The sequence below is a fragment of the Xiphophorus maculatus genome, chromosome 11, assembly GCF_002775205.1.
Source record: "Xiphophorus maculatus strain JP 163 A chromosome 11, X_maculatus-5.0-male, whole genome shotgun sequence".
In the NCBI taxonomy this organism is placed as follows: Eukaryota; Metazoa; Chordata; class Actinopteri; order Cyprinodontiformes; family Poeciliidae; genus Xiphophorus; species Xiphophorus maculatus.
In genome coordinates this window covers 14,949,442-14,961,534 of record NC_036453.1, presented here as the reverse complement: position 1 = coordinate 14,961,534, position 12,093 = coordinate 14,949,442, and the positions used below count along the sequence as shown (strand labels likewise).

Here is a 12,093-nt window from a genome sequence, read left to right as displayed (position 1 = left end):
ACTGCAGTCATGACTAAAGGTGATTGCGGCTGGGATTTATTTAAATCTGCTGTTTTCCTCGGAGAACCTGCTGAAACATCTTCAGTTGTTCATGAATCTGAGTCCTCCACTAAATTTGACCGTCTGCATAAAGTTGGTCAAACTTTAACCCTAAGTCTCATATCCCGTCACTCTGGCCTCTCGTTCCCTCATATCTGGTTCTGTTCCTGACAATTCAAAACCTGTAGACATCACACCAATACTTAAAAACCTGGCTTAGTTCCTGCTAATAACTTCATACTCACTTCCAACCGAAACGAGATCCTGACCGGCTCATGTGCAACATCAGAAAACACCACAAAACATGTGCTGGAGTTTATTGTCATGTTTATTGTTATTAAAACAAATGGCGATATCTGATTTCTTAAAAAACATTTCTTAATGTGGATTATTTCAGGAGTATTCTCAGATTAGCATGATCCAACTGTGTTTCAACATGAAAAATAAGATCAAATATTCTCGAACCATCTGCCACCACAAACAGTTGGAACCCCTCCTAGGACCTGCTAAGAGTGTGTGTGGGTGTGTGTGTGCGTGTGTGCGCGCACGTTTGCTTGTAATACCTTGTGGGGAGTGCTCCTTGTGGGGACCGAAGCCTGGTCCCCACAAGGGAAAACACTGTTTTTGGGTCAGGGGTTAGATTTAGGACTAAGGTGTGAATTGAGTTTTGGTTAGGGTTAGGATTAGGTATGATAGGGTTAGGATAAGGGCAAGGATTAGGCTGTAGAAATGAATGGAAGTCAATGGAAAGTCCCCACAAAGATAGTCAAGCAAACGTGTGTGGGTGTGCGTGCGTGTGCGTATGTGTGGGGGTGTATGTGTGTGTGTATATTTGTGTGTGCGGGCGTGTCTGTGTGTGTGTTAAATTGTCAGGACTTTGGGGTTGACCACCTTCCCGATGAACAGCAGTGCTCCTGACGGTTCGTCTCGGATCAGGTAGACGAAGGGCCGGTCCACTCGGTACGTCAGGTGGGAGGGCACCAAGACGGCGCTGGGGTACTGGACTCCTTCGGGCGCCGTTTCCATGACAACCTTATGATTGATGCTGGTGAGTTTGGCTGACTGGACTGAGATCTTCTCCAGTTCTTGGTTGTCCAACCAGTCATTGAGGCCTGCAGGAAGGAATGAGGAGAGTGAGGATCGACTGATGCTCCATGGTGTCCCACTGGGTAACCACTGCCTCGCACAAACCAGACACCTCTGCTTTTAAATGCTGGGAGTCATTCAGCTGTGTGGCTGAATGTTCTGCCAGGTTCCCCAGTTTCACTGACTAGTCCATTAACTTTCCCTCAGGACTGTCTGTCCTGTGTCCTCAGTCATGGACTGAGTGAAATGGAAGGTCTTTGCTCCTCTGGGTGACTCACCGAGGTCGCCAAGCAGTGGCAGCAGGTCGGTGGAGTAACTAAGCCTCAGGACAGGCAGCGTCAGGGACACCAGAGCCGGCTGCAGCGCCATGGAGAGGTCCTGAACGAACTCGGCTGTCAGACTCTCCTCCAGCAGTGTGGTGTTGGTCGTCACGTCGTCGGGTAGAAAGACAAACATGCTGACGTCGTTCTGCATCTGGATCTGAGCGATCTGCAGGAGGAACCACAACATTCCTGAGATCTCTGCCAACAGCTCCTCGGCTCTGCTGCTCACAACACTCACAGTGCAGCTCAGGTCCGAGTCCACGCCCATCTTCACCGGGTAGTTATCCTGTTGCATCATGGGAACACGGACCGGAGCCCCATTTTCCACCTGGAAGTCCTGCTGAACTCCGCCCTGACTGAAGCGGGTCACCCATCCCCCTGTTGGAAGAAAACCCAGATGTCAGTCCGGTTCTGGCTGCTGTAACAGCCGGTGGCTCTCTCAGGGTCCGGCATTGGAACCGACAACCCTGCAGGGTCTGACCGCCAAACGTCAGGAAGCATTAATACTGCTGCTGCTGATGTGAAATATTCTCCGTCTGCCGGTCCGACTCATTGATAACTCTGATGATTCACCTCCTAACCCACCATTCCTGCCCCCTGGTGGCCACTCCAGCTCATTGAAGATCTAATTTTTTACTTTCCTATCAATGATCTACGATGAAGTATCAGAGTCAGACTAAGACTGAAAATATTAACTGCAAGAATACTCAAGATATTACCAGAAAAAAACAAAAAGTCATTCTGTGAAAAAAAATAGCTGTTACTATGACGACTTTATTGTCATATTACTATGACTTTATTCTGGTAATACCACAACTTTATTATTGTATTATTATCACTGGTTCAGGCCCAGTTATTGTTGTACAATTAACACTTTATCCCTGAACATTTCTCCTGCCTGTCTAACTGGTTCTAAACTTCTTGTCACCAGGATGTGAGTCCGGTGTGATCTTTAGGAAACTCCTCCGTCTGTCACGTTTAAACACCAAACCAGGTTTTTCCTCTTCTTCATGAACGGTCGATACCTTTGAAGTAGGCGGCGCTGATGGCATTGACGCCGGCGGTTCGAGGGAGACCCTTGGTCAGGACCTGTTGGACCTTCCTTCCCGTCTGCTGAGACACCCAATCATTGATCTCCTTCGTGTCTTTGGCTCCACCCAGCAGAGCTTTGGGGCGGACGCCATACTGCTGCTCCACCAGCTTGAAGAAGTCCTGCTTCAGGCGGAGTCCTGAAAACCAAAGGAGCGATGGGTCGGCATGGCTTTGGGTTTTTCTAGAAGATCTGAACTCTTTCAGTAAGTCAGAGACACCAGAACCTTTTAAATTGTTTGGGTCATAAACATGGACTCACGACGCGTCATGTAGAGCCGAGCGGCCGAGCTCAGGCCTTTGCCTGAGGAGTTCACCGTGGCCAGCAGGTCCTTCAGGGTATTCTGGAGCTGGGGGTCCTGCAGGCTGTGGTACCGGAGCGCCCGGTACAGCTGCCTCTGGGCGTTCTCTGAGCCCCCTGCAGGACAGGAGGGGAAGTGCAGAGTCGCTGGTTATGACGATGCTTCAGTGCCTGAAGGTTCCTGACTGAGGGGAACAATCAAAGCAAACTGGTTCAGGCCCAGTTAGAGCCAGTACACTCACCCATGGACAGCTGGGTCAGAACCGAAGACACGCTGATCGGAGACAGAAACAGGTTGGCCGAAGTTTCGCGGCTCGTCAAAGCCCGGAACAGGTTGTAGCCGAAGTCCGAGGTGGCGGCGCCCATCTTGGTGGCGGGCGTGGTGAAAAGCTCCACATGTTCCTCCTCCACAGCCGCCTCCTCACTGCCGGTGTCCGACTGCACAGAACCAGGACAGAACCATCAGAACGGACCGGCGCCACACCCAGCTCTGGCTTCACAGCTGGGTTTACTGAGCAGAACCAGAACTAAATCCTGGAGGTGACAAATGTCTGTACTGGAGATGTGCTACTGGAACTTCTCCTTCTAAACTGGTTTAGTTTTCTCACCAGGAAAATGAGCCATGTGCACAACAGTTTCACATTTACCAACTTTCATTTAAATGATTACATTCAAACAACCTGACCTGCTAAACAAGCTAAACAAGCTAAAAACTCTAAACACACTTCATCATAAATGAACCAAACTTGTCTGCAGATTGTAAAAGTTGTTGGTATTGGTTTCGTCTGTTTGTTTTCAGTTTATCCCAACATCAAATCTGAATTATCTCTCTGTCATAGTTTCCCTTTTCAACACAAAAATCTTCCGATGGCCCAAAGATGATCATAGCTGTAACCGTCTGCTATCAATACATATATTTAATATGTTACATTATCAGCCAGGATAGCAGGATAATACAGTTTTTAACCTTGATTATACTCACAGGGGACGACCGGCACACACACACCACCAATGCACACACACACACTTTCCAACTCTACAGGACCTGGATCCCAGAGAAAACCCTCACATGCTCAGGGAGAACATGCAAAAAGACCCAGACTGGGATCTGAACCCAGCAGGAGGTTTTTACTGAAACGCAGCAACAGAAACCACGAACTGAACGTTTTCACTCCACGAATTAAACAGAGTAAAAGCTGCAGGAAGCTGAAGACCCTGAAACACGAGGAGACGTTCTGTGGTTACCTGAGCCCAGCAGAAGCTCAGGACGGCTGCCAACGCCAGCAGGAACGTTGTTCGCATCATCCTGAAAAACAAACAGATGAACGCCATGAAGAATCACATGACTTCCTGTTCTGCCTCTCTCTAAGGCCTGAGGTTGTCCTGATGCGTCTCTATTGTTCTGCAGGACAAACTCACCACTCCTCCTGTTTTCTTCTCCTACTACTCTCCACTCTGCTGTACTTGCTGTTATTTCAACTGTTAACCTTATGTTCAGTTATTTTCTCTCTATAAAACTTACACCTGCTCTGGCTTCTGATTGGTTGGTTCCTTCCTGGAGGCAGAGCATCAGTTTGCATGACGGTGCCATCACCTGATCACTCTCCTTTCCTGCTCTGAACTTTTTACTTTAACATATAAAGTTCTCCTGGTTCTTGTTGTGTCTTCTCTCAGAGCCAGTCTGTCGCTGGTACTGAGCCCGGTTCTGGATCTGAGCCCTGGACCTGGTTCTGCTGGAGGTTTTCCTCTCGACTGTCGCTACATGCATGCTCAGTGTGAGGGATTGCTGTAAAGGCAACGACACAACACAACACAGGTGGTTGTCTACTGTCGCCCCCTGCTGGTCAGGAGGAGAGAATGCTGAAAGTCTGAAATGAGTTCTTCTGTAAATCATCTCCAGGCTTTTGTTGTGAACTGGAGCAAAGAAATGAACTGAGTCCACATCTGCTGAGGAGACGTTTCTCCTCACGGGTCAGAAACCTGTTTTCAGCAGGAGGAGACAGAGGGCGTTTCTGTTGAGCTGACACAGACAGCAGACGCTGTGATTACAGCCTCCGCTGCACAATGGCTGCATTCTGCTCACATCTGGACCTTCTTCACACCAAACCTCAGACCACACAGGAATGACGGGAAACCCAGATGGAGCCGGAAAGCAGCTTTTTTCCCTCTAAGACTCGAAACGAAAACAAGAGCCGTGGAGCGGAGAAAGTGATTCAACGTTTCCTGACATGAAGCTCAACAGAAACAAACTGAACTCAGAAACAAACTAAACTCGCCCAGCGCCTCCTTCTGTCCGCCAGGTCCGTCCTGATCTTATGGTTTATTACCAGAATCATCGTCTCACAGTGTGTGCAGAACGAGTCCACATCATCACTCCTCCACCACCATGCTTGTTTGTTTGGTCTCCTTAACCAACAATCACTAATTGTTTCCAACATACATGAAGCCCAAACCTGGACTGGAAAGTTTTCCCAGAGAAATTCCCTCCTACTTCGGCTTTTAACTGGTAAAACATTTTATGTCAAATATTTTACTTGGTGTGGAATCAGAATTAGATCATGAAATATGAAAACAGTTGAAGGCATACAGGAATAAATATGAGAGTTCTTCCGAGGTTCTCGTGGTTCTGATGGTTGAAGTTGGACCAGAGCTGCTGCTGTTTCACATTATATAAACCTCGGAGTGGAAAAACGCCGCAGCTGTTTGCAGTTTTTAGCTCCGCGGCGCAGAAGGAAGACTTCGTTTTTCAGCACAACTCTCAGAAAAAAAAAAAAACGAGCATAAAAACTGGAAGGATTCGCTTCGGATTTAAATGTAAAAATTCAATCAAAGCGGTCCAAATAAGCACCAAGTGTCTTTCTGACAGTTCTGAGTCACTGGACCCAAAACTGCAAACTGGAGCCTGGGTCCAGTTTGCACCTTTTTGACCATCAGCGGATAATTTCAGTTTCGGGAAAAACGCAAAAGAGAGGAGCAGCAGTTCACTCACCTCTCCGGTCCGGACGGTCCACGTCGCTGCTGCTACTGTCTGTCTGTCTGTCTGTCTGTCTGTCTGTCTGCTGCGGAGACTGGTGGACCCGCGGGGGCGCGCACAGGCGGCGCGCACACGGGGCGCCGGAGCTTTTACGAAGCTGCATGCATTCAGCTTTAGTTAAGGTTAAATAAAACCTTTTCACAACATTTATCATTTAATCCACAAATTTCCTTTCATTTGCTTTGGAAGCAGATAAACTTAGTTTCCTCTGTTTTAATGTTTCTCACTGATTTAGCCAGAAAAGTTCAAAATAGATTAAAAAAAAAAATTAGAATCAAACACAAACTGGAAAAAAAGAAGCAAAAAAAGAAGATAAGCCATAGCTTCTTCCTGTCTGTTGTTGCCTGTGGCAACATGGAACCGTCCATCTTTGTCGGTTCCGGTCCAGAAGGTCCATCAGACAAAAAAAAACAAAAAAAGAACAAACCTTATTCAATAAAAACGTAAAGTTTATTTAAATGAAGGGTCCAAATGCCAACCAATCAGCTGCCAGATCATTTCATTATTGTTTGTTTTTATGAGGGTTTGCACTTCGTGAATGTTTCTATGTTTCTATGTAGAATCAGATGAATGTATCCAAACCTCTTTACAACAATAAGGTATTTTATTTCACAGTTACTGATGAACCTGGTAGCAGTTTTAAAAAACCAACAATATTTCCTATCAGAGGCTGTTTTTACTCGCTGGGAGATATTTTTGAAATTTAATAAAGAACAGACGTTGTGTAAAAACAGAACATGTAAATCATAAAAACATTAGTCACAGACCTGTGTCAGGGCAGAATATTGTGGTTTTAGCTAAACTACGATCACGTGATGCGTCTGTCTTCTAACAGTGAGACATGAAACAAGCTAACTTAGCTTTCAGAGGGTTTACAGAAGCCATCCAGTCTGTTATCTAGTCACTGTAAGTTATTGGTTGTATTGACCTGAAAGGGAGACGTCGGAGTTTCTATTTATCTGAAGAGATGTTGCATAATTTCTTTATTATGATTTTTTTCACACTGGGACTAAGATTTCTGGTTTGGAGCAGGGCTGGCCTCCTTCAGTCTTACTGCTGCTGCCATCTTGTTCATCGACCTGCTGCAGCTGCTCCTTCCCCCCACCAGGGGCGCTGCAGGACTGAAGAGTGCTGCCCTCTGCTGGCAACCTGTTGAGCTCGACGTTCAGATCTGTTTCCCTGGCCGCCTCGGTTCCAGGCTGGTCGTTCATGGTGTTGTTCCCGTTGGGGTCGTCGTTAGGCATGGGGTCGTTGTCGGGGGCGGGGTTTGTGACGATGCCCATGAACAGAGGGGCCAGAGAGAAGTCATCAACAAGGGCAAACAGGAAAGGGGAGTTGACAGAGAACAGGGAGATGGAGCGCATCGCGGTCACCACGGTGGTGGCGGACGCTTCGACACCTTCTTCGCTGAGCTCCATGGTGGTGGCGTGACGGACGCTCGACACCCTGAGGGGCTGCTCAGAAATCCCAGAGAGGTCCGGACCCGAAAACAGGGAGCCAAGTCCTGACAGACAAGCACAACAGGAGAAAAAAACTCAACAGAGATGTAAATATACAATGTCCTCCAGGGTGTCTATGGTGCTCCAGGAGCACTGGACCAGACCCTCAGAGCAGGAAACCACACGACCACCAGCAGATTGGCTATTTTCAGAGGACAGATCAATACTTGTCCCTTCTTCACACATTCTACACCTATAAGGCATAACATTATTACCACCTGCCTAATAATGTGACGGCCTGACCTGCGGACGCAGGAACTCCACTGACACCATCAGTTCTTTCCACTGGGCCTCTGCAGTGTCATCTGGTATCCTTTAAGTTCTGGAAGTTCCCAAGTTGGGTCTTCACGGGTCAAACTTTTCTGTCCAGTATTTCCAACAGGTTGCTGATTCTTAAATTTGGGGGTAAGGCCAACACTTCAAACAGGCTCTTGTGATCCTGGAACCATTCTTTGTTGTGTGAGGATGCATCATTCTGCTGAAGGAGGTCACAGCCTGCAGGGAATGCTGTGCCTATCAAACGGTGTATAACCTGTTGCTTAGCTTGGTGATGAATAATATTTTTGGATTGACACCTACACTAAAGGCTGGTTCTCCCAGAAAAAACAATGTCCAAACCATCACACCGCCTCCTGCTTGCCTTCTTCTTCTGGTGATGTGATTTCCTCAGGAAACACAACATCCATGTGATGAAACCAAAACACGGATCAGAACAGACACCTTCCTTCTTTGCTCCATGGTCTAGTTCTGGTGTTCACCTGCTCGTTGTTGCCTCTTTCAGGGGAAGTCATGGGCAACTAATATCTTACTGCACTGGGTGCTCAGACATCCTCCTGTCAGAACCAAAACAACTAATTTGACGGCCCACATGGGCCAACAATCATTCCTCCTAACTAAACCTTGGCCAGCCATGACTATGTTCTTGGTTCACCACTGTTCCTTCCTTAAACTTGATCATGGTGGACCAGAAACTCATCACAGGAAATGCAGCTTTAGAGCTCTGATTCAGGCAGCTTGGCCCTGGTCAAACTTGCTGAAATCCTTCGCTCCCAATTTTTCCTCCTTCTAAGACATCAATTCTGAGAACAAAATGCTCACTTGATGCCTGATACGTCCCACTTTTGACAGGTGGCTTAATGAAAATGTTATCACCTGTTGGGGATCATAATCTTATGCCTGATTGGCACATGTACATGTGTCCTGGCTCTGTCAGCTGGTTCTACTGGACCCTGCTAATGACCTTTGAATTGGTGCATATGCAGAGTGACATCTAAAACCTGCAGTGGGCCATTTGGACCAGAGCTGGACATCACCCTGTTGGTGCTATAAGATGATCAGTGTCTTGGTACTAAATACTGACCCTTGAAGTATGGAAACACGGTGTTGGAGGAAAAAGATGTTTACATCATCAGATTAATGGTTTGGATTGATCCATGGTGATTCAGTCAAGTCTATTCTACTTCCTGATGCAGTGATGCAGAAGTTCCTTCAACAAGAAGGGGTGACTGGACGCATCATGACGTATCTGCATTGCATACTACCATACTATGAGGCTTCCATTCTGTGTCACTGCTGACCAATAGAACCACAGTTAGTCCTGAAACACTTTAACAGGCATCAGTCTACCTGTACAACTAACCAATGAGGTGCCACAAGGCTTTCTACCCTCACCCATGCTGGTCAGTGCCTCTTCAAGCTCCTGTCGATATTGGAGCTTCATCTTTGGTACGTTGACCTGCATTGATTTTTCTTGAGGTAGACGACTGTAGAGGTCAGAAATATTTAGCTTGGGAAGCACCAATGAGACGTTTCCTATGGGAAGGATGACTAGGAAGCTGGTGTTTCCTTTGAAGGGGAAGCTGGCAACCTGCAAGGGACAAAGACTCATTTTGTTTGGATGTTCACTAGAAACTAACCCCAGCATCAGATTTCCATGATGTATGGGGTTGTGATACCTGTGCCTGCAGCTGAGGGTCATCCATCAGGCGTAGAGGATACTGGGCAGACTTCATCATGTCCACTGAGACTGAGTTCTGGCTGTCAAGATAAAACACTCCCTTTGAGGTCACCTGAGGGTCAAACTGGGTCTTCCATTCACCTGACAAACAGATACAGCATAGACAACTTTTAATCAAGGTCAACATGCAGACTTCTTTAGTTAAATATGACTCCTATGGTTTCAGTTCAAACTCAGGGGAACGTGTAGGTGAGGTCATCCTCTTCCAACACCCTACAATACACTTTTAATTGGTGAGGGATTGATAGAAGGATTCACCTTTGAAGTAAACACCGTTAATGAGCATTAGCACCACGTCATGTGGAATGTTTTCCAAGAAGTTGGGGATGTTTCCATTGGTGACGTTCTCCACCCATTGGTTGACCTCATCCACAGAGACCAGAGGGAAGGGCTGGGACCGGTACCTGAACAGTAAAACGGTTTGAAAACAGATCTGGCATAGACCAGACCACACCAAAGATGGCTGTTTAAATAATTACAAACTTCTCAATGGATCAAACCCGATCTTTCAAAAGTCTGGTGTGGAAAATTATTTTTGATGAAAGATTGATCCAATTTGTCTAAATACACTGTAGTCCAGTTCCCCCTTCTGTTATCTTTGTAAGGGTTTGGTTCCCAAATATAACCGATACCTGGCCAGAGATTCCTCAACAAACGACAGCTTCACTTCAAATCCTGAGGTGAGGAAGAGGAAAGAACGAGAGTTACTAATGTGTGCTGATGTGAGGAACCACCACCGCTGATGTCCCACCTGGCCTCAGGTACATGCGTGCCGCCATCTCCAGTGACCTGTGGGTTAGATGAGGCACAAGGCTTCCCAGGGCATGATGGAAGCATGGCCGGTTGTGGGCCTGAAGACGTTGTAGGAGAAGCTTCTCGGTTTCATTGCGGGAACCTTAGGAAAGATAAATGAAACTTGTTAGTGTGTTAACATTAATCTGCAACATTATAATTCAGTATAATTCAGATTCAATCTGGAAAATGAAGCTGGCGAACCTAAGGTGAGGTGAGCGAGGGCGAACATCAGGCTGAGAGGGGAGAGGATGACGTTGGGCTGCTGTGGGCTGATGGCAAGCTTCTCAAGGATCTTCAACCCCAACTGCTCTATAGCGCCCCCTATCGCCCGGTGTTCCTCATGGGTGAATTTTCTGCCACAGTTACTGACATTTTTCTCCTCTTCCTCATCTGTGACTGGAGAGACTTCAGGAGCTGCTGTGGCGGGCTCTTCCTGAACAGACATCAACAGAGTTCAGACGCGAATGCTAACGAGAGAAACGCCACGAGTCGGTTCTTCTTACGGTCAGTCCCTGGCGACTGAGGCACAGCAGCAGCAGAAGAAGACGCAGCTTCATTTCCAGAGGGCCAGCCTGGAAATACAGACAGAGACATGACTGAACACCAGCTCTGCACAGTGGTCAGCACACTTTCGCTAATCCTCTTATGCGCTAAGAAATAGTTTTTCATTTGGCACTTTATTATCTCATCTAGTGCGCTTAGCTTCTCCTATGTACTGTTTTGTAGTGCATGTTGTGTCATCAACATGTTGGGTATCCATATGGTTCAATTCATATTGTTCATATTGAACCATAAGGATTAGCTTTTGTTTCAACTAAATACTGTGTTTGTCTAGTGCTTTAGCATTAGAAGAACTAACTTTTTGGTCAGCAGTGTTCGTCTTTGGTTCTGAACATCGATTCTTAAATTCAGGCATGCAAAAGGGAATGTTCTGTTCAGCCTTGGCAGACTTTAACTAGACCTGTCCAGCATGTGCTAATGGCAGGAAATGATGTGATGTACGGCTTGATCATTGAGGTCCCGGCGTGTGTAACATGTATTTTGGGTTTTCATCCTTTGTAAACTATGATCATCAAAATTAGCAGAACCAAACTCTTGTTATTGTGCTGATGTAACTATGAGACCCTCCAGGTTAAAGGTTTGGATCCACCTCCATTTCTCCACTCTGTCATGTGATCCATTAGATTTTAGAACAATCAGATTTCCTAACATCCTGTTTTACACCAAACTGACCAACGGCTTTCAGAACCAGCGATTACGTAAATATCCAGTCAGTGCAGAGCCCAGACGGGTCGGTCCGGGTCGGAACCAGTGGATGGTTCAGATGTGGCGGCTGTGTTTACCAGGAGACTAAAGGTTAGTGTTTCAGAACCGTTTTTGGCTGAACGGCAGTACGCTGAATAAACACAAAGCAGAAAACACTGAACTGAGCATGAAAACACAAACACTTTCCAACAGCTCAGGTTCTCCGCAACAATCATAATTCAGAGATCAGTGGATGATCTGGATACATTTATTACACTCATTGTTAATCTTTACAAAACAGACTTTATTAATGTAACTGATTTCTCCCCAAACAGCCATTCAGACAAAGTTCTGATGAAATGCCCAAACTGACCCAAACTCACCTGGACTTTGCTTGAGAAGAGCAGATGAAAAACGGAGAATAATAAAAGAAAATCCAGATGTGATCAACCTTCCTCAGGCTGTTCAGCGTAGTGGACCCAACAACTGCCACCCCCATGTTAGCGGGTTAATTATCAACCCTGACCGGATTGTTGTGGAGGCTGTGGTCACTACTATACGTTCCAATCAAATGATGTTAAAGTTAAAATGCTTGTTTACCAGGATCCAAATGATCCACAGGGAGAAATTAAATCGAACTAAATTCACTAATTAATCTTTGCTGT

The 12,093-nt window shown here is 46.4% G+C and overlaps 2 protein-coding genes across 3 annotated transcripts; both read right to left on the bottom strand.

Annotated features, from left to right (window-relative positions):
• Positions 1–829: 829 nt before the first annotated feature.
• serpinf1 (serpin family F member 1) lies at positions 830–5,925 on the bottom strand. Of its 2 annotated transcripts, XM_023341804.1 has the most exons (8): positions 5,828–5,925; positions 4,084–4,144; positions 3,081–3,276; positions 2,800–2,955; positions 2,474–2,677; positions 1,687–1,826; positions 1,404–1,614; positions 901–1,151 (listed from the first exon to the last, which is right to left on the bottom strand). In XM_023341804.1, the coding sequence occupies exons 2-8, from the start codon at positions 4,141–4,143 to the stop codon at positions 901–903; spliced, it is 1,218 nt and encodes a 405-aa protein (XP_023197572.1). In that variant the 5' UTR covers position 4,144; positions 5,828–5,925. The 2 variants fall into 2 exon arrangements, with proteins under 2 accessions (XP_005803647.1, XP_023197572.1); XM_005803590.2 differs by lacking the exon at positions 5,828–5,925 and having other exon boundaries at positions 830–1,151; positions 4,084–4,143.
• Positions 5,926–6,454: 529 nt separating this feature from the next.
• LOC102235486 (alpha-2-antiplasmin-like) lies at positions 6,455–11,923 on the bottom strand. Its single transcript, XM_005803591.2, has 9 exons — positions 11,812–11,923; positions 10,687–10,755; positions 10,385–10,616; positions 10,140–10,283; positions 10,021–10,063; positions 9,647–9,792; positions 9,327–9,469; positions 9,043–9,238; positions 6,455–7,376 (listed from the first exon to the last, which is right to left on the bottom strand). The coding sequence occupies exons 2-9, from the start codon at positions 10,738–10,740 to the stop codon at positions 6,871–6,873; spliced, it is 1,464 nt and encodes a 487-aa protein (XP_005803648.1). The 5' UTR covers positions 10,741–10,755; positions 11,812–11,923; the 3' UTR covers positions 6,455–6,870.
• Between the last annotated feature and the right edge of the window lie 170 nt (positions 11,924–12,093).